The 26,712-nt window shown below is 36.3% G+C and overlaps 2 protein-coding genes and 1 pseudogene across 4 annotated transcripts; 2 read left to right on the forward strand and 1 right to left on the reverse strand.

Annotated features, from left to right (window-relative positions):
* Nucleotides 1-2,107: 2,107 nt before the first annotated feature.
* LOC143599232 (proline-rich receptor-like protein kinase PERK3) lies at nt 2,108-7,920 on the forward strand. 3 transcript variants are annotated; one of them, XM_077077229.1, is made up of 9 exons: nt 2,108-2,264; nt 2,356-2,460; nt 3,964-4,335; nt 4,410-4,781; nt 5,425-5,628; nt 6,288-6,659; nt 6,739-6,982; nt 7,066-7,213; nt 7,282-7,920. In XM_077077229.1, the coding sequence occupies exons 2-9, from the start codon at nt 2,418-2,420 to the stop codon at nt 7,651-7,653; spliced, it is 2,127 nt and encodes a 708-aa protein (XP_076933344.1). In that variant the 5' UTR covers nt 2,108-2,264; nt 2,356-2,417; the 3' UTR covers nt 7,654-7,920. The 3 variants fall into 3 exon arrangements, with proteins under 3 accessions (XP_076933344.1, XP_076933343.1, XP_076933345.1); XM_077077228.1 differs by lacking the exon at nt 2,108-2,264 and having other exon boundaries at nt 2,314-2,460; XM_077077230.1 differs by lacking the exon at nt 2,108-2,264 and having other exon boundaries at nt 2,314-2,445.
* An 843-nt stretch (nt 7,921-8,763) lies between these two features.
* On the reverse strand, nt 8,764-11,329 carry LOC143599230 (receptor-like protein kinase ANXUR2; annotated as a pseudogene).
* A 9,759-nt stretch (nt 11,330-21,088) lies between these two features.
* Nucleotides 21,089-25,419, forward strand: LOC143599234 (pentatricopeptide repeat-containing protein GUN1, chloroplastic-like). Its single transcript, XM_077077231.1, has 4 exons — nt 21,089-22,997; nt 23,743-23,959; nt 24,103-24,287; nt 25,134-25,419. Exons 1-4 carry the CDS (start codon nt 21,160-21,162, stop codon nt 25,378-25,380), a joined length of 2,487 nt encoding a protein of 828 aa, XP_076933346.1. The 5' UTR covers nt 21,089-21,159; the 3' UTR covers nt 25,381-25,419.
* The last annotated feature ends 1,293 nt before the right edge of the window (nt 25,420-26,712 follow it).

Genomic DNA, 26,712 nt, shown 5'->3' on the forward strand with positions numbered 1-26,712 from the left:
ATATAAAAGCGAATTACACACTTTTCGATCTTTAGATACATACTAAGTTACTAACATGTACAAGTGTATCATAAGGGCTCTCGTCATCATTTACGTTTAAGGTTCATCTTCACAATTTCCATTAATCAGTGCCGAAATTCAATTACTTTCATACAAAACAACTATCCTGTCTTTAACATGTTTGATATATGAATATACAATTTAAGAATATTAAATAACTAAACTAAACGAATAAATTAATACGTAATAAAATAAAAATCTATAATATTTATAATTTTTTATAAGAAAAATACATAAGTTAGAAAATTGATGGACAGAGATTAGCTATTAAAAAAACATAGACAATCAAATTAATTAATAGGTTATATATTTTTTTAAAAAAAAAAAGTGAGGCGAAAAATTAAAAAGAAATAAAAGAAAAGAAAATAAAGTAATAAAAAGAAAAGGAAAAGAAAACAGCTGTAAAAACTAGATATTTTTCTTTTAATAGTAGCAATTTTGTAACAAGTTATTATCATTTTTAACACCGTTTAATATAGTCATAGTAGGAAGACAAAAAAAACATTAAAAAAGGGCATCTCTCGTCAGCTGTTATATGATAAAAGTATCATTCTTTAAAAATACTTAAAAACAACCTAATAGAAAATAAAAACATTCAAAAACATTGTCAATGATGTTTACTTCGGCCGATATTAGAAAGATAGTGAAGATTTAAATTGGAGGATGGATGTCTTAAATTCATCCGATTCCAACCGGGCTATTTAGTGCTATCTGTGACCGAGGCATATGAAGCCACCTTTCGCCATTATGTTACCCAGGACCCATGATAACTCGACTTTATTCATCGATCGTTTTAAAATAAATAAATGTTACTAACTAATATCATGCGTAGTCAAAACTGAGACATATGAGTGTTGTACGACACGTGACATCACAGTAATAAATGAAAAGTTTTTCAAAAAAATTGTGTAATGTAAGAAGCCCACAACTCTTCACAACTCTCATACAATAATAACATTATTTTCTCCACTCACTCACTCTCTCTCTCACACACACGAATGTGTACAAAACTCTCAAACCTAAAGTTTAGAGAGGGTCGGTGCAGCAAACGTTTTAAACAGTGTTTTGAAACCCCGCCCGGCCCGGTCGGTTGGACTAGTCTGACCAGGACCCCGCTGCTGATACCGGTCCGGGTCATGGTATATAGCCCAATTTCTATTGGCCCGACCGTGTCTTGCGGGTGACGGTCGGACCGGACCCGGTGACCAGGCGGGTAAACCGACAACTTGGTTAAACTCATGGTAATCGGACATGGTCGGTGTATATTAGGTTACAATTGGGTCAAAATTGGACCAAATCAGCCATGTAGAACGAGTTCTTACCTTAACTAGAACCAAAATCGAAACAAATCTGGACCTAAGTTGTATATGTGATAAATATGTGTTCGTCTCTGTTTGAAGTTTTAACTGGGGAAACAACGAAGAAGAACATAATATCTTTCTTTGGCTATTTTAACACTTTAATCTCTCAAACTTCAATAATTTACATTTGGTCCATAAGTTGATAAGTTTATACATAAATGATTAAATGATATATAAATTTACTATATATGTATATAAAATTAAATTAGTAGTATTTATATATACCTTTGACCCGATAAGACGTATGAGTCAACGTCCGGGTCAGATCTGAAAACATTGGTTTTGAAAAGAGTTTTAGAACCCAAAACGCTCCGCTATGTGTAGCTAGTAGCTAGGGATAATGAGAGTATGAGTCACGACTAGTATCACATCGCAACATTATCCAAATAACTCTTCCCATCTCCTTTCTTTCAACAACACTTCTTAAATAATAATACATAATAATAATAATAATAATAATAATAATAATAATAATAATAATAATAAACGTCGACGTCACAAGTCAATTTCCTACACTTGGACACTGACGCCATTGACGGCGATACCTCTTTAACCGTTACAAATCAACTTCTTTCCGTTAATAGCGCACGTTAGCCCTAATCCTATACTATACACACGTATAACAACAACACTATACTCATTCATTCAATATTCACGCCTGAGTGAACCTTACGCTATACCGTCTGTGTGTATGAATCATGTGCTTATTGTTTACCGGAGGTTCGAATCTCAAATACCTAATTTACAACCACTGATTCGGTTAATTTGCTGGATAATAAGATGTTAATTGTTCATACACGTGTTTATTGATTCTAATTGAGTTACAGTTTTGAGTTACGGAAGGTTAGAATCTGGAATACCTAGTTTACGAGCTTTGATTCAGTTGATTTGATGTTAATTTGATGCTTATGAGCATTGTGTGTGATACTAGCAGGTGATTTAGCTGAATTAGGTTACTGAATCTGGTAGATCTGAAGGCGTTGATGTGAGTCGGTGATGGCGGTAGCTGTGAAGTTAATTGCCGGTTTCGGCTGCTCCGGTGAGATTTGACTTGATTTGACTGTTGATTTAATGTTAATTGTGGTTATAGACTTATAGATTAGGTTTTTGTTTATAATGTGAATTACTATGTGAATGCTGTATTGATTTAAGTGATTTAGGGTTTCCTCATGGATTAAACTCTAATTGCACGTTTTTATATAGGATATGGATATTTAAGGCGTAATGTTTTATCAATTAGCTGTTACTTGTTGATTCCAGGTTATGGAAAGTTGATTAACCATAACTGAAATAAATAAGCTGTTCACAAGTCGAGCCAGGGTGGTTTCGAGCTCGAGCGTGAAATTAAACGAGGCAGATCAGCTAGGCTCAAGCTCGATTTTGAAGTTAAATGAGCCTAAGATTGAGCCAACGAGCCGAGCTTGGGCCGATTTTGGCTATGTTACAAAAATGGTTATGTCACAGATCAGCTAGGCTCGAGATTTGACTTAAATTGACTGTTGATTAGATGTTAATTGTGGTTATAGATTAGGTTTTTGTGTAATGTTGTATTAATTTAGGTGTTAGTTGTTGGTTTTTGGTGATTTAGGGTTTTCGTGGCTTAAACCCTAAGTGCAGGTTTTTTTAATAGGATATGGATATCTAAGGCGTATTGTTTTTTTAATTTAGCTGTTACTTGTTGATTCTGGTTGAGTTGGGGTTTCCACTAGGGGTTACGGGGCTTAACCATAAGTGTAATAAATAAGCTGTTCACGAGTCGAGCCGGTGTGGTTTTGAGCTCAAGCTTGAAAGTAAATGAGGCAGCTCAGCTAGGCTCGAGCTTGATTTTGAAGTTAAATGAGCCTAAGATTGAGCCGAGCTTGGGTTGTTTCAAATCATGTTTTTTAGCTGGTTTTATTTGAGCTATTAATCGAGCAAGCCACGAGCTTCTTGAACAGCCTAAACTGAATGGTCGGTTAGGTTTTGGTTAGGTTCGATTAGTTGTCCAATGTGTTTTTTTTTTGTTATTTCTTTACTTTCCGTTCGTTGAAAATGGTTTGGTAATGATGTTCCAAACACAATTTTGAAGTTTCGAAGCTGAAATATGTTGGTTCCAAGCTCGGTTATAACAGTTGCAGCATGAATTTAAATGTTCGCATCTAGAAATGGAGGTATAAAACATGGAATTAGAGGTATAAACTTTTGGAAAAACACAAATATACAAGGTTCAGTTTGGTTTGGTTTCCTTGAAAGTCGGTTAACGAAGACACGTTATTCATAACTGAACGGTTAACCAGATTCACTTAACCATAACCGATTGGTTTTGTCGGTTATGGTTCGGTTTTTGCTCACCTCTAGCTTCCATGGCTTAAACACTAATTATGGTTCATGTTAGGATATCTAAGGTTTAGATGTTAGAAAATTGTCCCCCATTCACAATTGCTAACTATGTTTAGAATATGATTAATGATCAAGCTGTTTAGTTATCAATCGTTACCTCAATTTTGTATTGTTATGAATTGTTTTACCTATGGTGGACTGATTGTGCTGCATTCCTTTGCAGGATCAGGAAACAATATTCATTGTTTATTGAAACAGTTATTTATTCTGTATATCATCATATGCACCGTTGATGCTGGTTTTACTGATATTGGAACCGGGGCTCAAATCGTACATCACCATAAGAGAGGGTATCCTCACCATGGTGCACCCAAGCTTGTGCTAGCACCAGCCGAATCACCTAACTATGGACCATTGGTGACCTCTGCTCACTCCCCTTCAAACTCACATTTTTCAAAACCTTCAATGAGAAAGAGTGCAACCGAACCTCCTGTTGCTGGATTTACACCTCCAAGGCTAGCGATTGCTCCTAGTCAATCGGGTCCCACATTACCTACTGGCATAGCCCAGCCACCATTGTCTCCTCATGCATCCAGTAAGACTTCTTTTTTCTCTTTATTATTTTCTTTTGAAAATAATTATAACAGGTTGTTGTGTTTCTTTATGCAGATTGTTGTCAACCCGGGACAGTGCAAAAACGACACACAGACGAGTGCCATTGTTTATATCCAATAAAGCTCGACATTCTTCTATTTAATGTCTCATCGACCCCAAATTGGAATCCGTTTTTTGAACAGTTTGCTTCTCAACTTGGTCTAAGAACCTCTCAGATCGAGCTAATAAACTTTTATTTACTCAGTTTATCAAGACTTAATATTTCAATGGATTTAATTCCACACACAGGAATCAGTTTTTCTTCCCGTGAAGCTTCTGTAATAAACTCTTCACTTTCTATGCATAAAGTTCATCTAGACCCCAAGCTCGTTGGTGGCTATAAGCTTCTTAATTTAACCTGGTTCAAGTCCATTGCCTCTGCTCAAGGTAATTTCTCAATAATTTAATATTAAGCATTATTTGTTTGTTAAATACAAACTTTTTAAGTAAATCGCAGTTTTAGCAATCAACCTTAAACTAGAAACAAAATAGATACCCGCTTACAGTGTTTTTATTTTGTCTGATTTTAGTTGATGTCACACATGTAAAATTGAGTATCTGGAAAACTTAAATAAATCATTAGAAGTTTGAAAAAAAATGATATTTTCTGAAATTTTAGATTGAAAAGAATTATTAAATGCCACATCTGAGCCACATATGTAAAAATGTGCTTACGTTGAAAAATAATATTGAAAAATAAAATTGTTATTAAATTTGGATTAGAATAATTGTTAAAGGTCATATCAGATGCATTTTTTCATACATATATACGCTAAAATGACAAATATGATGTCATTTCAACAGTTATTAAAAATCAGCAAAACACGAGCATTACTCGTAGCTATAAATTAGTAATAAAATGTATCTTGGTTGCTAAAAGCTATAATAAGATTTTACTTGGTTTTCTGTTTTACACTTAATTTAAAGTTGGGTGCTAAAATCAGTAAAAATGTATAAAGTTTGTTTTTTGTGCAGTTTTCTCTTAAAACAAGCATTGACCTCCTTTTTGCATTGTAATATATAATTGCAGAACCTAGTGTTGCTACACCGCCTGCGAAACCACCTCTCTCAACGCCTTTAACTCCAACATCATCAAACACTCAAAGTAGTGGAAAGCACCTCAGTTTGATTCTTGCTGTTGGAATTGGTGCTGGAATTCTATTGCTTGCGGTTATATGTGTTCTTATACTTTGTTCTTTTCGACGAAAGCCTGAACCATTGCCAAAAGAAACTGGTATGAATTTATGCTAATTATGAACCTCAACTTGATTATTTAATTATTGCATTTCCAAGAGGTGCATAATCAGTTTTTAGTGTTTGGGTAATTGGGTAAGTAATATGAATATGGTTACCTGATTATTTTTGAGTCAGCATAATCGCTTAAGGGGCAGTTGTAGCAAAATTGATTTCCCAATTCCCATGTAGGCTTGTAAATGAACCGAACGAAAAAGAACGGTTCGTGTTCGTTTGTTTAATTTTGACCGAACAAACGATCAAACACAAATTGTTGGGGTTTTCTTCTACGTGTATGCTTGTTAAGACTATGAACGTGTTTGTGTCGTTTATGTTTGTCCGTCAACAGTATACACGTAGGTTTACGAATGTAATGAGATAACATAACTGAACATAGATGAACAAACATAACTGAGCTGCAATCAATTAAAAGTGAATGTGAACAACAATGTGGTGGGCCTGAAAGTTTAATAAATAAACGAACTTCCTGCCAACCGCTTCATGAACAGTTCACCGAGCATTCGGTTCGTTTACAGGTCTAAGGGCTAGTGTCACTTTATGTGGTTCTTCTTCTTATGACGTGTCTTATCACTAAAAGTAGTTGTAACACCCGTTACTTATTTTCTTCAGTTTCTTACCCTTTTTACTTTTTGGAAACAGATAAGCCAAGGACAGTGGAATCTCTTCCAACCGCAGGGTCTTTTACACACCCAACCAGTACACGTTTTCTTGCATACGAAGAACTCAATAAAGCAACAAATAACTTTGAACAAGCTAGTATACTCGGTGAAGGCGGATTTGGAAGAGTTTTTAAGGGTGTTTTAAGCGACGGGACTCATGTAGCTATAAAGCGGCTTTCTAGCGGAGGCCAGCAAGGCGATAAGGAGTTTTTGGTAGAAGTTGAAATGCTCAGTAGGTTACATCACCGAAACCTTGTGAAACTTGTTGGTTATTATAGCAACAGAGATAATTCAGAAAACCTTCTATGTTATGAACTTGTTCCAAATGGAAGTTTGGAAGCTTGGCTCCATGGTAAGTTTATTTTGTATCTAAGGGTGTTATTGTCTTTTTGAGTTTTTGTTGTTAAAAGGGTATTATTGTCTTTTTGTAGGCCCGCTTGGGGTTAACTGTCCATTAGATTGGGATACCAGAATGAAGATTGCACTTGATGCTGCAAGAGGACTCGCATATTTACATGAGGATTCACAGCCTTCTGTTATTCATAGAGATTTTAAGGCTTCTAATATTTTACTAGAAAACAACTTTCATGCTAAAGTTGCAGACTTTGGTCTAGCTAAACAAGCACCCGAAGGCCGAACCACTTATTTGTCAACTCGTGTTATGGGCACATTTGGGTTAGTTCCTATAAAGCTTTTTCAAACATGTAATTTGAATTTGTCAACGTTATAGTAGTTTCTGAGATGTCATTCGTTTACAGGTATGTGGCCCCCGAATATGCTATGACCGGGCATCTGTTAGTCAAGAGTGACGTGTACAGCTACGGGGTAGTCCTGCTTGAATTGTTGACCGGAAGGAAACCCGTGGATATGACCCAACCATCAGGACAGGAGAACCTTGTATCTTGGGTGAGTTGCTTAATATTTAATTTATGATTTTAAAGTTTAAACATTTTTAATAATCTTTTGTTATACAGTCACGACCAATCCTAAGAGATAAGGACCGTTTGGAAGAACTAGTGGATCCAAAGCTCGGCGGAAAATACCCGATTGAAGATTTAGCTCGAGTTTGCACAATTGCAGCAGCTTGTGTAGCACCGGAAGCAAACCAACGGCCCACAATGGGGGAAGTTGTGCAGTCACTAAAAATGGTACAGCGCGTAACAGAGTATCAAGACACATCAGCAACAGATACTCGACCCGCCCAGAAACAATCATCAACCACTTTTGAATCAGACGGGACATCTTCCATGTTCTCATCAGGCCCGTACTCGGGCTTAAGTGCATTTGATCATGATCATATCCCACGTGCGGCTCTCTTTTCAGAAGACCTTCATGAAGGCAGGTAACCGGTTTTTCATATCTGGATTTGGATTTTGGGCCCGGGTTGGATTAAATTTGGGCTCATTTTCAAATCATGATTAAAACCTTATGCTCTGAAAACCGAAAGAGAAAAGCGCCCCAAGAATTACGTTGTACAGTAGGTATTGTTGTTTATGGCGTTTTTCCCTTCGCGACAAACATAATTGTTAACAGATTTTTGGTAAGAGTTTAGTTTCTTTTTTTGTGTTTTTAGAATCATATCTGGTGTCAATCATGAAATTGCTGAAAAGTGTGTATTATGTCTTATATATTTCAAAATGAAAACGGCACGTAAAGTAGACAAATCATAGCCCTTCCTAAGAAAATACGTCTTCATTGTCGGCTCCATGGCGATGATAAAGAAAGTCATCGTTGTCGCGAAGAACATGAACAAAGAGAATGACAATTTACATTATTGTTTTATATTGTCCTTGGTACAAAAGAACGGAGAACAAATATACATGTTATATACTTTGTTCTTACCTGTACTTTAAAGGCACATGCTTAGGTTAGTGTATAGTGTATATCATTTGTTCTTTTAATTAAACTTAAATCGATAATAGCTTTTATTTTAAAAGTATATATTGTATACACTTCTTTGAAATATTACTATACATTTACAAATATTATACTATACATGAAACTCGGACTCGAGTTTGAGTCTTTTTATTTAGTGAACTCAAAGTTAGACTTAAGCTAACCAGCTTGATTCGAGCCTTTAATATATTAGTCTCGAGTAATTCACACAACACTCGACTCGTTTATAATACAACAGTGTTTTTTTTTTTGGTATATATAATATTTCTTTTATAGCAAAGAAATAAAAGAACTAAAATGACATGTTTTATGTATACAAGAGGATGTAGATACACATATAATTATATAATATGCTTTTCCATTATATTACAAACTCCAAACATGAAAACAGATTCATAGTTACAAACATTACAGTCTCCAAACATGTTCGGTTTAAAGATTACAGACTTTGAACCGTCTGTTGCTGTGGTGGTTTTTATGTCGGTCTTACTCGCCGTAGATCGAACTGGATCTCCAGTTCGATCCTGGGCAACAACGTTTTAATCTTAATCTTCTTTTGTGCCAATCCAAATAACTCATGACTCCAATCACCTTCCTTTTGGATCAACAATCTGCGAGAACGCGTTGCCATCATTATCGCTATCATAATCATACTCATCGTCAAGGCTCAACGTGCTCATATGCATCGCTATCATATCACTACTTTGAATCGGCACTTCAACCATCCCACCACCCGAAGAGCCTGACTTCTTCCCATGTCTCGTTTCTTCACCGTTCGTTTCCGATTTAAGCACGTATTCCAAAGTCCACAACACATCACCCATCGAGGAACGATCAAGCCCGTGATCCGCTAAACACTTCAACGAGCATTCAGTAAATTTCTTAAACGACTCGGGTTTAATCTTCCCTTTCAAATGCGGGTCCACCATCTCCTCCAACGTCCCCTTTCTCGAGCATTGCAAAGCATAATCGGCTAAACTCACTTGCTCTTTCGGGAGACTCGGGTTCAAAGCGGGCCGGGCACATAATACTTCAAAAAGAACAACCCCGAATGAGTAAACGTCTGATTTTTCAGTCAACTGCTGTCTTCTAAAATACTCGGGATCTAGGTACCCGAAACTACCCTTCACTACCGTGCTCACGTGTTTCTGGTTCAAATTCGGGCCGGTTTTCGATAACCCAAAATCCGGCACCTTCGCGACCCAATTATCATCACATAATATGTTTGTTGTTTTCACATCTCGATGAATAATCGTGTATTTTGCTCCCGTGTGTAAGTAGTGAAGCCCTTTCGCGGCCCCGACTAAGAGCTCGAGCCGTTGTTTCCATGTAAGGGTAATCTTGTTACCTTTATAAAGATGTTCGCACAACGTTCCTTTACCCATGTAATCATAAACCAAAACCATCTCGTTACCTTCTTCGCAAAACCCGATTAATGAAACCAAATGCCGGTGTCGTAGCTTCGATAACATCTCGATTTCCGTCACGAACTCGTTAACGCCTTGCTCGGAAGACGGGTTTGACCGTTTGATCGCCACTTTCATGTTCCCGTCGATTATCCCTTTCTAAACTTTCCCGAAACCCCCAACCCCGATAACATAACCCTCCTCGAAATTATTCATCGCGCTTTTAATCTCGACTTACGAAAAATACCGACAATTGCAAACCGCATCCGAAGACAAACTACTCCCGGTTTGGCTTTTCCCGGATATAGTCGACTTACTAGTCGAGTTCCCATACAACGGTAGCCAACTCGTGACACCCGAATCCGACCCTGCGACCCGCTTCCTCCGCCGAATCACAAACAACAAAGCCATAGCCACCCCGATCGTGGCAGCACCGCCATCGCCCCACCGACCACATGCTTAGTCGCTATCGCGTCCGGGTCATACGCTTCCCGGTTCGCAATCAATTGTTTCTGCATCATTTTCGACGGCTCCGGATTCCTTCCCGCCAAATTCGATTTCGAATCACTAATCTTGAAAACCTCCAATCCGTTCAACAAAACATCGTAAAACTCCGGTTTTAACTCGATATTCGTATGAAGTGTGACCCATAACTCCTCGTCCCCTGACTTATCCCCCACATATATCGCGAAATCCTTTCGCGTAGGGATCCCCTTCCCACCCGTCCACGCGATAATATCCGCGGTAGCGAATGCGGTCTCATTATTCAAATAAATTTCAAAAACCCTTTGATTTATCTTGTCAACTTGATACTCACAAAAATGAAACCTAACTAAATAAGTAAAATTAGCATCCACAGGAAACAACCAAGTCACATTACTTTGCTTATTAACATTCGGATCCGGCCCTTGAGACCTCGCGGTCCGGTACACATCCGCGGGAGCCGTGGCTTCCGACAACTCCATATAATCAATCGTCACATTCGCTTTATGCGTAACGGTACCCGCCCCAAACATATACGGCGTATCGTCGTACCAACTCCTCATTAATCCACCCGAATCATTCGTCAGGCGGAATATACTGCCCGCCGACGTTTAACCGAAACATATTTTGCATATTCGACGACGCGCCATCGATCGTTCCGGAGTCGTAATCCACTCCTACCAATCCGGCTTGATCATCGAACAAATCCGGTTCGGTTATTAATTCAATTCCGTTAACAAACGCGAAGGTTTTACCATTACCATTAGGTTTGAATGTTAGGGTTATAGTCTCGGAATTAAAAGGGGATAACGAATACTCCTTAATAAGGTACGCTTGGGACAACGCTTCAGCGGTTATAAACGCGCTGAAGTTTTTCAACAATGTGATCGAATTCGTTACAACGGTTGTATATGAAGATGTCACATTATAATTCGGGTAATCCGAGGGGTAAAAATGTAGGCGGAGGATATACCGGCTAGTCGAATTGACGATGAATTTGTAGGAGGTTTCGCCGGTGAAGATTCGGGCGGTCATGTACGGTACGTCGGAGGAGAGCGAAGGGTCTTGTGTCGTGGCGGTTGATGAGACGGATTTGTGGCCAGAGACGAGGTATTTGGCGTCGGATTCCCATTTTCGGTTGTCGGCGTCGGTGCCGGGGTGTTTTGAGCCGCAGGTTAGGGATAACGGGGCGGCGGTGACGGTGGCGGATGGTGGTATGGTTAGGGTTAAGATGGTGGTTAGAAGGGGGATGAAATTTGGGTTCATGATATGTTTAAGTTTTTTTTGGCGGTAAATATGGTTAAAAGATTTTACCGGTTTTTTGAAAATGATTTTTGTGGAATGGTTGATTTGGTTGGTGGGATTAAAAGAGTGAATGAGAGTAAAAATAGGTAATGAGGATTATGATTTTTATTTAACAATAGATATTGTGTGTGATCATAAGATATAAATGGTATATTTGTAATTGTCATTCTAGTTTTGACTGCGTGGTAAAAGCTAAAGGTTTTGAGTTTAAACACATGAGAATCATGAAATTTGTAAATAATAATTAAACTAGTGGTGCAAACGAGTCGATCCGAGCCGAGCCCGAGCTCGACCAGGCTCGAGCTCAACTCGTTTAACTTACATAGAGCTCGAGCTCGAGCTCGGCTCGTTTCGAGCTCTATTTCCAAAGCTCGAGCTCAGCTCGTTAGAAGATTTTCAAGCTCGAGCTCGGCTCGGGCTTCGCTCATTTACCATTTATAAGTTATTTTTAAATAATATAATTATTTTTATATATTTTTTTCTATTGTAATTTTCTGTATAAAGTAATAAATATTATTTAGTTATTTTTATTTATTTTTTATTATACTATATATATATATATATATATATATATAATTATTAAATATTAAATATGTATTTCAAAAAATATATATAAATGGCTGGCTCGTTTAGGCTTGCGAGCCGGCTCGAGCTCGATAAGTGAAGCTCGGGTCCGGGCTCGTTTATTAAACGAGCTTACTTTTAGGCTCGAGCTCGGGTTCGGGCTCGATTAAGCTCGGTTCGTTCGAGTTTTTTGGCGAGCCGATCTCGAGTAGCTCACGAGCAGCCCGACTCGTTTGCACCCCTAAATTAAACACTTAAAGATTTTGTGTTCAGCTCTGGGGAAGTATCAAATTTGTTGTTAAAAAATGTTATACATGATTACTGTCATTGAGTCTTGACTGTGTGGTAAAAGTTTTTTTTGTTTTTGTTTTGAAGAGGGAAGTAAATTGGTGTGTGAGTTGTCAAAAAAAGTGAATGAATAGAATTAGATGGTTATCATAATTAATATTAGCTGATAATCTTTTTTGGGTTGTTGCAATGTGTCTTCGATTTGGAATCGTGTTATGAGGTGTTTGGATGTCGCTTCGCATGATTCATTGACGCCAAAACTTATTTAGTCTTGGCTTGAAGATTTGAAAGGCCGACCGCGATGAAGGCTCTCGTGGAAGCAGTTGTGTGGACGATTTTGTGTTAGATCTAACGGTTATAGTATGTTTAAATTAAAGTTTGTACCAATTTCGTGATACTAACATTATTTTTTTCACTATTTTTGTAAAACTATTTACAAAGGTGTAAACTTGGTCTTTTTAAACGTACCACTAAACCGAGCTTTCAAATATGATATTACCCGTGTTTAAATAACCGGCAAACTGCCAAAACCAAACCACTTTTACTATCTCGCTATAATCTTTCAAAAACTATAGTTACCAATTCGACCTAGAATTTACGTTAAAACTGACCAAACTAGAGCAAACAAAACATCCATATTCAAAAGGAGTGTTACCTTTCGTAAAAACCAACTTTTAATTCACTCAAAAAACTTACTATTCATCAAAACATTGAATATAAACCACACATTTTTTAAATTTGATAACAAAATATTCAATATAAACCGGGTTTTACCGACCTTATTATTTAGTTTCGGTACCGTCACAAATGTAACTGAAACCGACCGAATTCACATAGACTTATCGCGTTTTGTTTTAGTTCCGATACTGTTAGGTATCAAATAAGTGAAGGGGGTTAATTGTAAATGTTGATTAGTTTAGGGGTTATAGTGAATGGTCTAATTGTACATATACGCAGCTGGTTGAATGAGACCATTAGCTATTGATTTGAGATATCATCTCCTTCTTCTTCTGTGATTCTTCTTCTTATACAATTCTTTAGCTCAATTACCGTTTGTATCGTAACAAGTGGTATCAAAGCCGTTCATCCTTGGACGCTCTTGATTTTGAACCCTAATTCACTTAGTTTTCCCCAATTCGTTTGGATTCTCTGGAAGTGATAATTGTTTTGATCAATTTCATCTCAATTACATTCAATTTCGGTCTGATTTCATTTCAATCTCTCAATTGATCATTATTCGATCAATTAACAAAGGAGTATTAAAGGCAAAGATCAATAACATCAAAGTTCATACCAGGGTGTCAAATTCAAGAATTGTGGCAACACCAACGATCAAGATTCACAACAGAATCAACAAATCAATCATGGACATCGCTTTAGAAAAAATTCAAGTATTGTGGTAAATTCCTAAGTTTGTTCGATAAGGTAAAAAACTCAGAAGAAATTAATGAAGATTATGCAACCAACATATCTCTTCATTAATGTATGGTCTTATGAGGTTTCACAATTTAGGAGATGGTTTAAAGTTGGAACAAGCATTTTCTTTAGCTAGATATCAAAAAGAGTTTTTAAATGGGGTATATGTTCAGGGGTTAATTCAAGAAGGCTCAACAGATTTTGAGGTATGTACATTTGATCCACAACAAACAAGTAGTCTTGATGCCTTTAGTGATAATGAGCAAGTTCTTGATTCACCTTGTTTTTCTCAAATCACAAAAGTGGAATCTGCCCACCAAGTGTTTGATGAAATGCCTGGTAGTTTAAATGTAATGAGTTACAGTGAAATCGATCAGGTTGATCATGGGTTTATTCGTGATGATTTGGTTCCTATGGATTTTTTTAGGCCTATGAAAACGCATGAGAAAAATGCCTTAGATCAAAGCATTCTGATAAACATTAAACCAGAAGTGCTGTTAGACAAATTAGCCATGGAAACTTACTATGATGGCTGCATTAGAGAAAATGTGAATAAAATATCTGGGAATGTTATAGGTGAATTTCTAGATGATGATTTAAAGGAAGTGTTGAAGTATATGATAGTTGGTAAAGGTACCCTTATAAATGGACTACCATCATACAGAGCATTAGGTGTTCAATTACTGCGTGTTAAGAAACAAGGTTCTCTTCTGGAAGTATTAGATAAAGGCAAAGACACACAAGTGATCATAGTCATAAAGACAAGTAAAAACATGGCTGATTATGGTGAAGTCATGCAGGAAATTCTTTGCCAGACTTGCAGAAAAAACAATAATATCGTAAAGATTGCTTCAATCAAAGACAAGAAAACTTGGCAGTTAGGTGTTGATTCGGTCGTTTTTGAAAATTTTATTTGGAAACCGGGCTGGAAATGTTTTTTGGTGAAAAATTGGTGGGAAGATCGATATAATGCAAATGAATATACCACCATTGACAAGTTAAGTGATGCTAAAAAGATTATACATAATAATAAGCTTTATAATAGTTATAAGCTTTGTAAACTTTACATGTAGCGGCTAAAAGGGCATTTGTAGGAACTGATTATAGTAATAAAAAGGAACCATATATGGAAACTGAGATGGTTATGATACCATGTGTGAATGATATAGAATATGGGATGGTTTTGGTACAATTACCACTTACCAGGTTTGTTATTGGCAAACTTGCTCAAAGTTTAAAGAAAGTTGAATTAGGTTCCCATGGGAGTAGAAGTGAGAATTGTTACTTACCCACAGTTTTTTGTCATACAAGCCAAGTTGCTCAACTAAAGGTAGTATAGTGGATTCTTGGCAAATTTGAAGTTTGGTAGAAAAGGAGAGAATGTTAAAAGTTTTCCACGGAAGATGACTAATGGTTTACTAAGCATTCCTTTGATGAATGTTGAGCATCTCAGATTTATTAAATGGTATAATACAATGATGGTACCAAGTACAAATGCTCGATTCTATACTATGGGTAACCTACTTTATGATGTGAATAAACGAGACAATTGGGCTTGGTCATTGTCATATATAAAGCTAACTTCTTCCTTGTAAGGCCCCGTTACCGGTAGCCCTACTTTCGTGTTGGATTTACTCATAAACGCAGTTCTAAATATCAGAGTTAATTAAAACATTCGCGGAATATAAAAGCTTTCATAAAACATTTCATAACAAAATACATCTTGTCTTAAAACAACATCTTGTCTTTCAAAATAAACAAAACATTAGACTTAAACGTCTTGAGTCTTCCGATGCCAGCCTCTTATTCAGTGCCACGTGTCTCCTCAAGCGAGCTGCCTCATCCTACTCACCTGCGTGCATACTAAAAGTCAGCTACGTTGAGTGAGTTCTAGTTAATCATACATTATACAATACACATAAACTTATATTATTTCATTCATACTTTCATACTTTCTTACTTTCATACTTTCTTTTGTACTAACTTACTTTCGTATCTTACGTTATAAAGAGCATTACGCCCTACATTCCTCGAGTATTATTAGGGCTCAGTACCCTCCTTCCTCGAGTATTATTAGGGCTCGGTACCCTCCTTCCTCGAGTATTATTAGGGCTCGGTACCCTCCTTCCTCGAGTATTATTAGGGCTCGGTACCCTCCTTCCTCGAGTATTATTAGGGCTCGGTACCCTCCTTCCTCGAGTATTATTAGGGCTCGGTACCGTCTTTCCTCGAGTATTATTAGGGCTCGGTACCCTCTTTCCTCGAATATTAGTAGGGTTCGATTCCCTCTTCGTTACCATACAACCATACATCATACCTCGAGTATTATTAGGGCTCAGTACCCTTTTCGTAACCATACAACCATCATTTCTTTCTTTTATTAACTTTATCACGTTCATACACATAAGCATACATATCATACTTACCTTATACATAGCGTTACAACCTGACAGTACGTGCAATATCCGAAGATCGTTCACGTACCATCAAGCAATCATTCATACATTTCACATTATTCACACAAGGCATACACTTATCTCTTAGGATAAGCGTATTAACAAACATATTGAGTATGCACACAGCCCCGAAAACATAACACATAAATGGGGCTAGAAACTCACCTGGATCCCGTCGCGTTCACCGTTAATCGTTATCCCCTTCTTTAACTGAGATCGGCTAACTGTATATAAGTTATACGTATCAAAACTCGTCCTATCGTATCAGATTACTTTAACTTAGTTTTAAGCGAACTTAGTATTAAGCGAACTTAGTGTTAAGCGAACTTAACATTAAACGAACTTAACATTAAACGAACTTATCCTTTAAGCAAACTTATCATTTAAGCGAACTTATCTACAGTAGCGAACTTATACTGCGAAGTTGATCAGTAGGCGAACTTGCTTGCAAGCGAACTTGCTTGCAGGCGAAGTTGTACAGTAGCAGTTTCGGGTTTGGTTTTGAACCCATAAACATCTCAGTTTTAACGTGAAATCCTTTGATACGATGTTAATAATTCCCGTGAACATTCCCATGGTCATTTTCGGATAAGACTCGGCCCGAAAACGCATAAAGTTTGGATCTTTAAGCTTAAAACGTTTAAACGATCCGTTCATAAGCATGAGTTCGTTAAGTCTATTTTAATCTCCAAGTTTGTAACTTTACGATTTATCTAGACCCGATCTATCATCCTACCAATTTTCATATAAATCCGGTCATGAAAAGTAAACCTTTTTAACAAAAAAGTACCTTTGAAGTTTTCGTCTAATATCACTCGAGAGGCCCAAAACCATATCAAACGAACTCCGATTTGAGTGATTCAAGCGGCCACGGAACCGTCTCGTCCCGATCTACAAACCCATCAGCTCAACTTCGCCAGAAACGGCCGCTACAGTCGCCGGAATAGTGAAACCGTGGCCGGAAATCTTCATGTTGAGCTGCTACGGTTTTGCTAATAAAAGACGTACTTCCCGACCTCTGATCGAAGATCTAATCGGTGGGAATCTTCATTTATATACCATAAACACTCGGTTAAAATTTGAGACCGATCCGACGGCTAGATCTCCGGAAATCTTTGTGTCTTTGTGGGTGGTTTTCTCAAAAACGGGAATTGGGTTAAGTGTGTGTTTTGATGGTGTAGGCTATGGTGTAAAGATGAATGAAAATGGAAAGGATTAGGGTTTTAAGGGGTATTTATACTCCCTTAAGCCCATGGACCTTAGGCCCATCTTTCCTTTTTGGTCCATAATTAATTACATCTAATTAGCCTACTTATCCTTCCATCTTTATCATTTTACTATTTTTCTATTAACTCAAGTAAACTTTTCCATTTTAAATAAATAATATATTAATTATTTATTCTTAGAAATTTCGGGATGTTACATTCCTACATGGGCTGTGAAACTATGTACAAGTACAACCATCATGTGTTATATGGGAATTTCAAAGAGTCCAATTTGATAATCACAATACCCATGCATGTGAAGACTACAACAGCTGAAGATACATGTGTGGTGAAAGATGTTTCAATGATCACAGTCCAACAATCAAGACCTAATAAATCACAAAAGTTTGGATTTAATAGTTTTGATTAGAATACTTTTTTTTTCTTTATTCGGAGATTTGAGGACAAAAAACTTTGAAGGGGAAGTAATGTTAGGTATCAAATAAGTGAAGGGGGTTAATTGTAAATGTTGATTAGTTTAGGGGTTATAGTGAATGGTCTAATTGTACATATACGCAGCTGGTTGAATGAGAACATTAGCTATTGATTTGAGATATCATCTCCTTCTTCTTCTGTGATTCTTCTTCTTATACAATTCTTTAGCTCAATTACCGTTTGTATCGTAACAGGTACGGTAACGAAAACCGACCAGTTGCCAAATTTTTTTTGTTATGGTATCGTAACGAACATGACGGAAACCTACCAAATTTGTGCAGACTACGCCCGAAATCAACAATGATCGGTTTTACCAGCACTCGAGTTTTACCGACCGACACCGCCTCCATTGTTCTATAACATACGTAACCGAAGCTGACTGAATCCGCATCGACGTACCATTTCAACGCTTGAGTTTTACTATCGTCCGGGTTTTACCGATGCCGGATAAAACTCTAGATATATCCACAATATATAAATAAATAGACCACGGGCCAAGATTTGCATAGGGGTTTTGAGTAGTGGGCTAAAGGTTGTGTTACCTATATACCCTAGTTTGTTAGTTGAGTTGAAGTCCTATAATAGATGTTGTTGACCTGACATGTCTATATCACTATATCTATATCTATAGCCGCTACAATTCTCTCACCAACATATCACACACACCATTTTATTCACTTTCAAATCCATCAAAAATTGCTATCCATGAAGATGTGTTTGTGTGGAAGTCTCTTTCATTATAAGATTCCATGGATGTTGTTTTTATCTGAATGTTAGAATGGGTGATCTCGGAATATGGTATAAAATCTCGTTTCTTTTTTTCTAGTTTTTACTTTTTAGTGTTAATCTATCTACTTTTTAAGCATTATAGGCATAAAATCTGACAAAAGTAAATAAAGTTATACTTATGGCTTTGATTTTTATTCAGTTAAACAAACAACATCTAGGTTTTTCTAACTATTGATTCAGTTTGTATTCAACCACTAATGCATTTACAAAAACTTTTAGAGCATTTACTGACACCGTAAATTGTAAATACTCTTCCAAGTAGAGTCGAGTTTGGTACGGATCCTGATTTTCCTAAAATGTTGGTTCTGGTACCGGACAGGAAAATGCTCGGTTCGATCCTATACCGACTTGTAGGGAAAAAATTCGGTAAACACCAGTACCGATCCAGAAAATGTTGATCCCTATTTTACAGAAACTTGGTACATCTACCAACATGTTTGCTTTGGTACCGGTGCCTGTACATACAATTTGTTCATCATTATCTTCAAGTTAGGATAAATTGGCTTGGCAGTGGTGTTGGCTGTTTTGGTACCTCCAGTACATACAATTTGTTCTTCCTTATCTTCAAGTTACATATTTTATAAAATGATGTTATAACATATATGTTGTATATTTATGTTTATTGCTGGGATAGGGGCATATTTGAAGCTTTAAATAAGTTCGAGAAAGTTTTTTCAAGTATGTCTTCATCGGATATTTTTTCTTCACATAGTTTTAGTTTATAGAAGATTGGCTATTGCTTTGTCATTTTGAGAAAAGTTGAATTCTCGTCATTAATATACCACTGGTTCACGGGAGATGGGAAGAAGTTATATGCCAAGATGTCAAGGCACATGAATTCAAGAGTTAACAAGTTCGATTCACGTGTTCTAAAGAATCCCATGTACATATAATAAATGTATATTTTGTGTTTCTGTTGACGTTCTATGAATTGTAATATTCTTGTTATAGTGTTGATTCACAAATTCATGTTGTTAGTCGACTACTATTTTCTTATTTGTATTTGATTTTTATTTCTTTTATTAGTTCTCAATTTTAGTTTGACCCCAATAACTTAAACTTGATTTTAAATTGATTATGTTAATAATAAGTTTTGGGCCCAATATTTATAAAATGGTATAGATCCAATCATGTTTTATAAGTTTTATATTTTTAAACATATATGTAAAAATATATAAAAAGTCAGCCCCCAAATAATACGTGCCCCAGCCGTCGGTTCAGTTCACACCACCCACCAGCCCGCCCTAACTCTGAAGCTAGTGTGAGTCCGATTAAGACAACATAGGGTATGTTTGACAAAACTATCTGGTGGCTGGTAGTTGTAGCTTTTTAAATATATTTAGATGTTTGACAGAGTAATTGAAACTTTTCATAAAATTTATAAAATGACCAAAATAAGCATAACTAAAAAAGATACAATAGTAATTGTATTTATTTTGAAAGATTATTTAAGTAATTTAAAATACTAAAAGCTCAGAGCATCCACAACAACAAACATTAACAAACTTCCATATCAGCGTCACATCAGATTTCAAACTTTTCTTAAAAACCTTCATTTTAATTTATATTTAATTAAATTACTTATATAACAAATTCAGTTTTTATGTTTCATATATATTTAGATGATACATCATACATTTAACAAATAAAACTTTAACAAACATTTACAAAAATATAAATTTAAAAATAAAGCATCTAAGAAATAATATACTTTATTAAACATAAAAGTATATTATTTTTTCAATATATGTAGTGTGTGTTAATTTATAAAGTTTATAACATCTTTAATATTTTTGTGAAAGTTAAAATATGCATTATGTTGTCATTTATTAATTGTTATTATTATTCTTTGTAATTTATTTTTTCAATTTGTATTTGGCAAGCATTCTGATTTTCCAATTTATTTTCAACATTGTCTTGAGTGGAGGGCCCACTTTTAAGTCCTTTGCAGGGTTGAATTTACAAACCTGAATTAAAACTTTAATCTTTACAATGGTGGAGTCCTTACCTTGCACAGTCCATGAGATGCCACATGTATTCAGACTTTGAGCCTTGGAGCCCGTTGCAGATGCTCTTATAACTTTTTCTTAACTCTACTAATAGGAGCTTCAATCTTTAAACTTTTTTTTCTTAACCTAAACGTTTCAAGCTTCTTGAACTAAACAAAACTTTTAATTAAGAATAAAGTTTTTCTTAAAAAATTGAAACTAAAAACTTCCAATCAAACATACCAATAGTCTGACCAAAAATTAAGCAAAGCTCTCCAAATTAAAAGGGGTGACAGTCTAAACGCAAAAATAAATTCGTCATTCTTAATAATAATAATAATTCCTTTGGCGTGCTCTAAAATGGCAAAACCTAGTTTTATAAAGGGTATATATATAAAACTAAAACTAAAACTAAAACCAAATCCAAATCCTACCAACAAAAGTGGAAGTAGTCACCTCACCTCACCTCACCTCACCTCACCTACACCAAACCCTAATAATAATAATAATAATAATAATAATAATAATAATATTAACATTAACCTTATCCATTCTCCGGCGATGGCCTCCTCCACGCCACCCACTCTCACCACCGCAAAACCCTACCACAACCACCACTACCAACCCCACCACGGCCGCCGTCCAAACTCCGGCCACACTGTCCCACCACCACGTACTACCAACCCTTTTCACCCCGCCACCGTTAACCACCGCAACCCCAATTTCACCACTCTTTCATCCTCAAAACCCGAACTTGCAGCCGATTTCTCCGGCCGCCGGTCCACCCGGTTCGTCTCCAAGATGCACTTCGGCCGGTTCAAACCCGGGGGACCCACCCGTCATTCACTAGCTGCCGAAGAAGCTTTGCAGCAGCTTATTCGAGTCTCAGGTGATGACCGTTTAATCGAATCGGTTTTAATTAACTTCCAATTGAAACTTTCGGGGTCTGATGATTATAACTTTGTGTTACGCGAATTGGGTAATCGAAACGAGTGGTCGATGGCGATCCAGTGTTTCGAATTCGCGGTTAACCGCGAAAGGCGGAGAACCGAACAGGGGAAGTTAGCGAGTTCGGTTATTAGCGTGTTGGGGAGATTAGGGAAAGTAGAGTTAGCGAAACGGGTGTTTGAGAATGCGGTTAGTGACGGGTATGGGAACACGGTTTACGCGTACTCGGCTTTGATTAGCGCGTACGCGAAAAGCGGGTTGTGTGATGACGCGATTAAGTTGTTCGAGACGATGAAGTTATCGGGGTTGAAACCGAATTTAGTGACGTATAACGCGTTGATTGACGCGTGTGGGAAAGGGGGTGCGGATTTTAAACGGGCGTCGGATATTTTCGAGGATATGTTGAGTAACGGGTTTCAACCGGATAGGATAACGTATAACTCGTTGTTGGCGGTTTGTAGTGGCGGGGGGTTGTGGGAGACGGCGATGGGGTTGTTTAACGAGATGTGTTATCGGGGGATCGAGCCGGATATTTATACGTATAATACGCTTTTGGATGCGGCGGCGAGTGGTGGGCATATGGATAATGCTTTTCAGATAATGGCGGAGATGACGGCGAAGAATATTATGCCGAATGAGGTTACGTATAGTACGGTGATTCGTGGGTGTGCGAAGTCGGGGCGGTTGGATCAGGCGTTGAGTTTGGTTAGTGAGATGAAGTACGCGAATATTCGGCTTGATCGTGTGTCGTATAATAATTTATTAGCGATTTACGCGAGTTTGGGTCGGTTTGACGAGGCGCTTAATGTGGTTAAGGAAATGGAAAGCACGGGGTTTAGGAAAGATGTTGTGACATATAACGCGTTGCTTGACGGGTTCGGGAAACAAGGGAGGTATGATAAGGTTAAGGAGTTGTTTAACCGGATGAAGAACGAACGGGTGCCTCCGAATTTGTTAACTTATTCGACTTTAATAAGTGTTTATTTGAAAGGCGGGTTGTATAACGAAGCAACCGAGATGTACAAGGAGTTTAAGCACGAGGGTTTGAAAGCGGATGTTGTGTTTTATAGTGAAATAATTGATACCTTATGTAAAAAAGGGTTTGTTGAGTCGTCGGCTTTATTACTCGATGAGATGACGAAGAAGGGGATTCAACCGAATGTTGTGACGTATAATTCGATTATTAATGCTTTTGGGCAGGCGGGTGAGACGGGGTTTTCGGGTGGTGGGAATAGGGAGATTATGCGGTTGGAAAATGGGGATAAGAAGGTTAATAACGGTGACGAGGATCGGATAATAAAGGTTTTTGAGCAGTTAGCTTCGGGAAATTTGAGTATTAGAGAAAAGGGTAGTAAGGAGATTATTTGTGTTTTAGGGGTTTTTAAGAAGATGCATGAGCTGGAAATTAAACCGAATGTGGTCACGTTTTCGGCTATTTTGAATGCTTGCAGGTCTGTACTTGAAACTATACTTGTTCAACAATTTAGTAGGAAGTGTTTTGAAAATTTTAAAACTTTTACTGCATCACATTTTTCGTTTACAAAATGACTATTTAGTTTATCTATTTGTCATAATGATACGTAACGTTTTAACAAGCTTTTGTTTCGTTTAATATTGAGTTACATGTACTTAAAAAAGTCCAATATTTTTTGTTTAATGCTGTTTAAAATTAAATAAAATTATGCATTTGTGTGTATGCATGTACATACATGTAGATGTATATGTATATGAATAGTTTCACATACATTATACATATACATATATATATGTATATGTATGTGACGAGTTGAGCCGAGGTTCAGCTCAGCTTGTTTGTTATTTATTTAATACTATATACATATATATTTATAATTATAATTTTATTTGCAACAAAGTATATATTATTTTAGTGATTTTTTTATTAATTTTACATATAAACATATAATAAGATTTGTAACGAATTTATATATTTATTATGTGAAACAAAAGTCATTATAATTATATAGACAATGGGCATGTTTATTACATGAGATCCAATGTAAGCTCGGGCTTGAGTTCGAGCTCGTTTATGATCAGCTTGATGCGAGCTTTTAGCAAGCCATTCTCGAGCAGCTCACGAATTGTTTAGCTCGTTGATAGTCTTACTGCCAACCAAACTTCTAAATACAAACTTTAAATTGTTAATAACATGTGTTACGATTTTATATATTTTTGCAGCCGTTGCAGTTCGTTTGAAGAAGCTTCGTTGTTATTAGAAGAACTCCGTTTATTTGATAACCAAGTTTATGGTGTGGCCCACGGGCTTTTAATGGGCCATAGAGAAAACGTATGGGTGCATGCTCTTTCTCTTTTCGATGAGGTCAAACGTATGGACTCTGGCACCGCATCTGCCTTTTACAATGCTTTGACCGACATGTTATGGCATTTTGGGCAGGTAATTAGCTACTCACACTTATCCTCAACAATGAGTTTCTTTGCAGCTATTATATAATCCGTTGTTTCCGAATGTTGGAAGGTTTTGATAATTTAAGGTGTTTTTTTACATGTTAAATGACTCCTAAATAATTGGATTGTTAGAAACGTGGGGCCCAGATGGTGGTGCTCGAAGGGAAACGTAGACAAGTGTGGGAAAATACATGGTCTGATTCTTGCTTAGATTTGCACCTCATGTCGTCTGGTGCGGCCCGAGCCATGGTTCATGCATGGCTGCTAAATATATCTTCAATTGTTTATGATGGCCATGAGTTGCCTGCCTTATTGAGGTACGCTTTAATTTTATTATTATTATTATTATTATTATTATTATTATTATTATTATTATATTATTATTATTATTAATTTTAATATCAAATAGTTTAGAGGTGCACAAAGCCCAGGTTCAATGGGCTGAATTTGTCTCGCCTTTACCCAAATAACGAGTCTTAATTTAGGGCCCATACGATTCTTAAGTCGTATCAGAGTCGATGAACCGGGTATTTAGTAAAAAATTGATATTTGCTTGAAACTATTAGATAAAATATAAAATCGATGATATATTATAACTTGTAATGTGAGAATATTACTTTACTTAATTTAAATAAATAGTATAAAGAATTTGAATCACAAATGTCTTTTCTTTTGAAAACACTTAAACTAAGTTTATCATTTTGAAACTATTGGATAAAGTATTAAATATAATATATATTAAGTTATAATATAAGAAATGAGATTATTACTTTACTTAAATAAATAGTATAAAAAAATTGAATCACAGTTTTTTTTTATTATTTTTTTTACAACATCTTAAATAAATATATAAATGAAAACTTTAGTTGTTCAGGCTTTTCCAAAAATAGAACTCGTGTATGGGCCAAGACTGATTTTTGCAAATGTTTATTTGGCCCAATTTAGGTTTTTGGCTTAACAAGCGGGAATTTATTGGGCCTGAAATCGGGTTTTCAAGCTTAATTGGGCTTGATATCGGGCTCCGCAAAATATTATTTTGGCGCAAATTGGGCCTTCATGTTCACCCTGGCCCAGATCAGAATTCGGGCTCAAATGGGCTGATTCTCATTTTCTACACATTTATTAACCTTTTGACACATTGTCGGTTTCCATTGTTGATTCAGCATTTTAACAGGATGGGGTAAGCACAGCAAAGTAGTAGGCGACTGCGCACTTAAACGGGCCGTCGAAGCCATTTTGGGCAACATGGGCTCGCCATTTAAGGTAGCTACGTCTAACATCGGCAGATTCATATCACCGGGGCCTAAGGTGGCTGCATGGATGAGAGATTCAAACACGCCGAAACTGCTTGTTCTTGAAGATGATAGAGCATACCCTCAAACACCCCATTGGCAGCCAATAATATTGTAGTTGTAATGTGTATTTTGTATTATCCCCTTTCCACCTTTTAAGTGGTAATTTTGCCTATGTTGGTAAAGGGGAATGAATGGATTGTAATGTTGGTAATGATAATAACAATGCCAATAATGTATATTATTAACTTATAAAATGATAAATGTATTTTAACTTTCGCGTCTCGTTTTTCTTGTTTTGTTAATGGTGAAATACCGTTTAGGGAAACTTACGGTACTCGTCAATTAAAATAGAACCAAGTCAAGTGTAGCTTATGTTGTATATGCCCTTACATGCGTCATAATAAACATGCGTCATGATAAACATATAATGTTTTTAAAGGCGCATAGGCCTCGAGGGCTTGGAAAAAAAAAAGCGCATAATGAAAAAAAATTAGAAATATGTTATGTATTAGAAAAACAATAATATTCTTCGAAATAAAATAAACAAAACATGCTATGTGTCTTATTGAATCTAATTAGTACCAAAAGTTCTAAAATATTAGAGTATAAGTGTTGAAAATTAGTTTTCCTTAGATGAAAGTAGAATTTTGGTTAGAATTTTGCCGGATTTTAGAGTATTGAGCCGAAAACTCTATGAAATTTGGAAAACTCGTTAGAATCTACGCTCGAACCATCATCTAGAGAATTAAAGCGCAATTGCCTCACCATCTCTTGGAATTTGCCCATAAGCGCAAGAGGTGGCCACTTTTAACAACTATGATAACAAGGAGTGTTAAAAGTTGGTTTCGAATATGAGACTTTTGTTGGGTTTAAAAGATTCATTTGGTTACTTTTTGTTTAAACATTAAAACAAAATATATGTTTTTATATTTTCTTTTATTGGTTCATTTACTATATTTGTTTAGTTACTAATTATATAATCACTTTTAAAAGTAATAAACATTAATTTTAATAAATTTATAACAAAATCTAGGGGGGATATTATATTCACAGTTCTTTATTTTAAGAAGAAAAAAAAAACTAACAAAATCTCTCTCTTTGTTAACTTATAAGTTGGTTTTCTAGTTCCTTAATGTCATCTTCGCAAAATTTAGTTAAATTTTTAATAAATAAGATATATTTGTGTACAAAACAAAATAAAACTTTTAATCCTTAGAATAAGTTTTTTCATCTTTTGTGTTCCATCTATATACATAACTTATACGGTAGAATATAATATATATTGATCATGGACGGATCTAACATAGGTTAAGGAGCAACCTTTTTAGCCCTGCTACTTTTTAATATTTCTTTTAGACCCGCCGACGGCTGAAAGTATTATAATATCGTAACATAATATAAGTGTATAGCGTGAAATAATATAAAGTCCGCACTAACAAAATCTTTA

This window comes from Bidens hawaiensis, unplaced genomic scaffold (genome assembly GCF_021521415.1).
Source record: "Bidens hawaiensis isolate Kalapana, Puna unplaced genomic scaffold, B.hawaiensis_p1.1 tig00051625_1, whole genome shotgun sequence".
Taxonomy (NCBI): Eukaryota; Viridiplantae; Streptophyta; class Magnoliopsida; order Asterales; family Asteraceae; genus Bidens; species Bidens hawaiensis.

Coding starts and splice junctions, on each gene's coding strand:
- LOC143599232 (XM_077077229.1), top strand. CDS start 2,418: ATGGCGGTAGCTGTGAAGTTAATTGCCGGTTTCGGCTGCTCCG. Junction 2,461..3,963: donor TGCCGGTTTCGGCTGCTCCG/GTGAGATTTGAC, acceptor ATTCCTTTGCAG/GATCAGGAAACAATATTCAT. Junction 7,214..7,281: donor AGGAGAACCTTGTATCTTGG/GTGAGTTGCTTA, acceptor TTTGTTATACAG/TCACGACCAATCCTAAGAGA.
- LOC143599234 (XM_077077231.1), top strand. CDS start 21,160: ATGGCCTCCTCCACGCCACCCACTCTCACCACCGCAAAACCCTACCAC. Junction 23,960..24,102: donor TGTTATGGCATTTTGGGCAG/GTAATTAGCTAC, acceptor TTGGATTGTTAG/AAACGTGGGGCCCAGATGGT. Junction 24,288..25,133: donor GAGTTGCCTGCCTTATTGAG/GTACGCTTTAAT, acceptor TTGTTGATTCAG/CATTTTAACAGGATGGGGTA.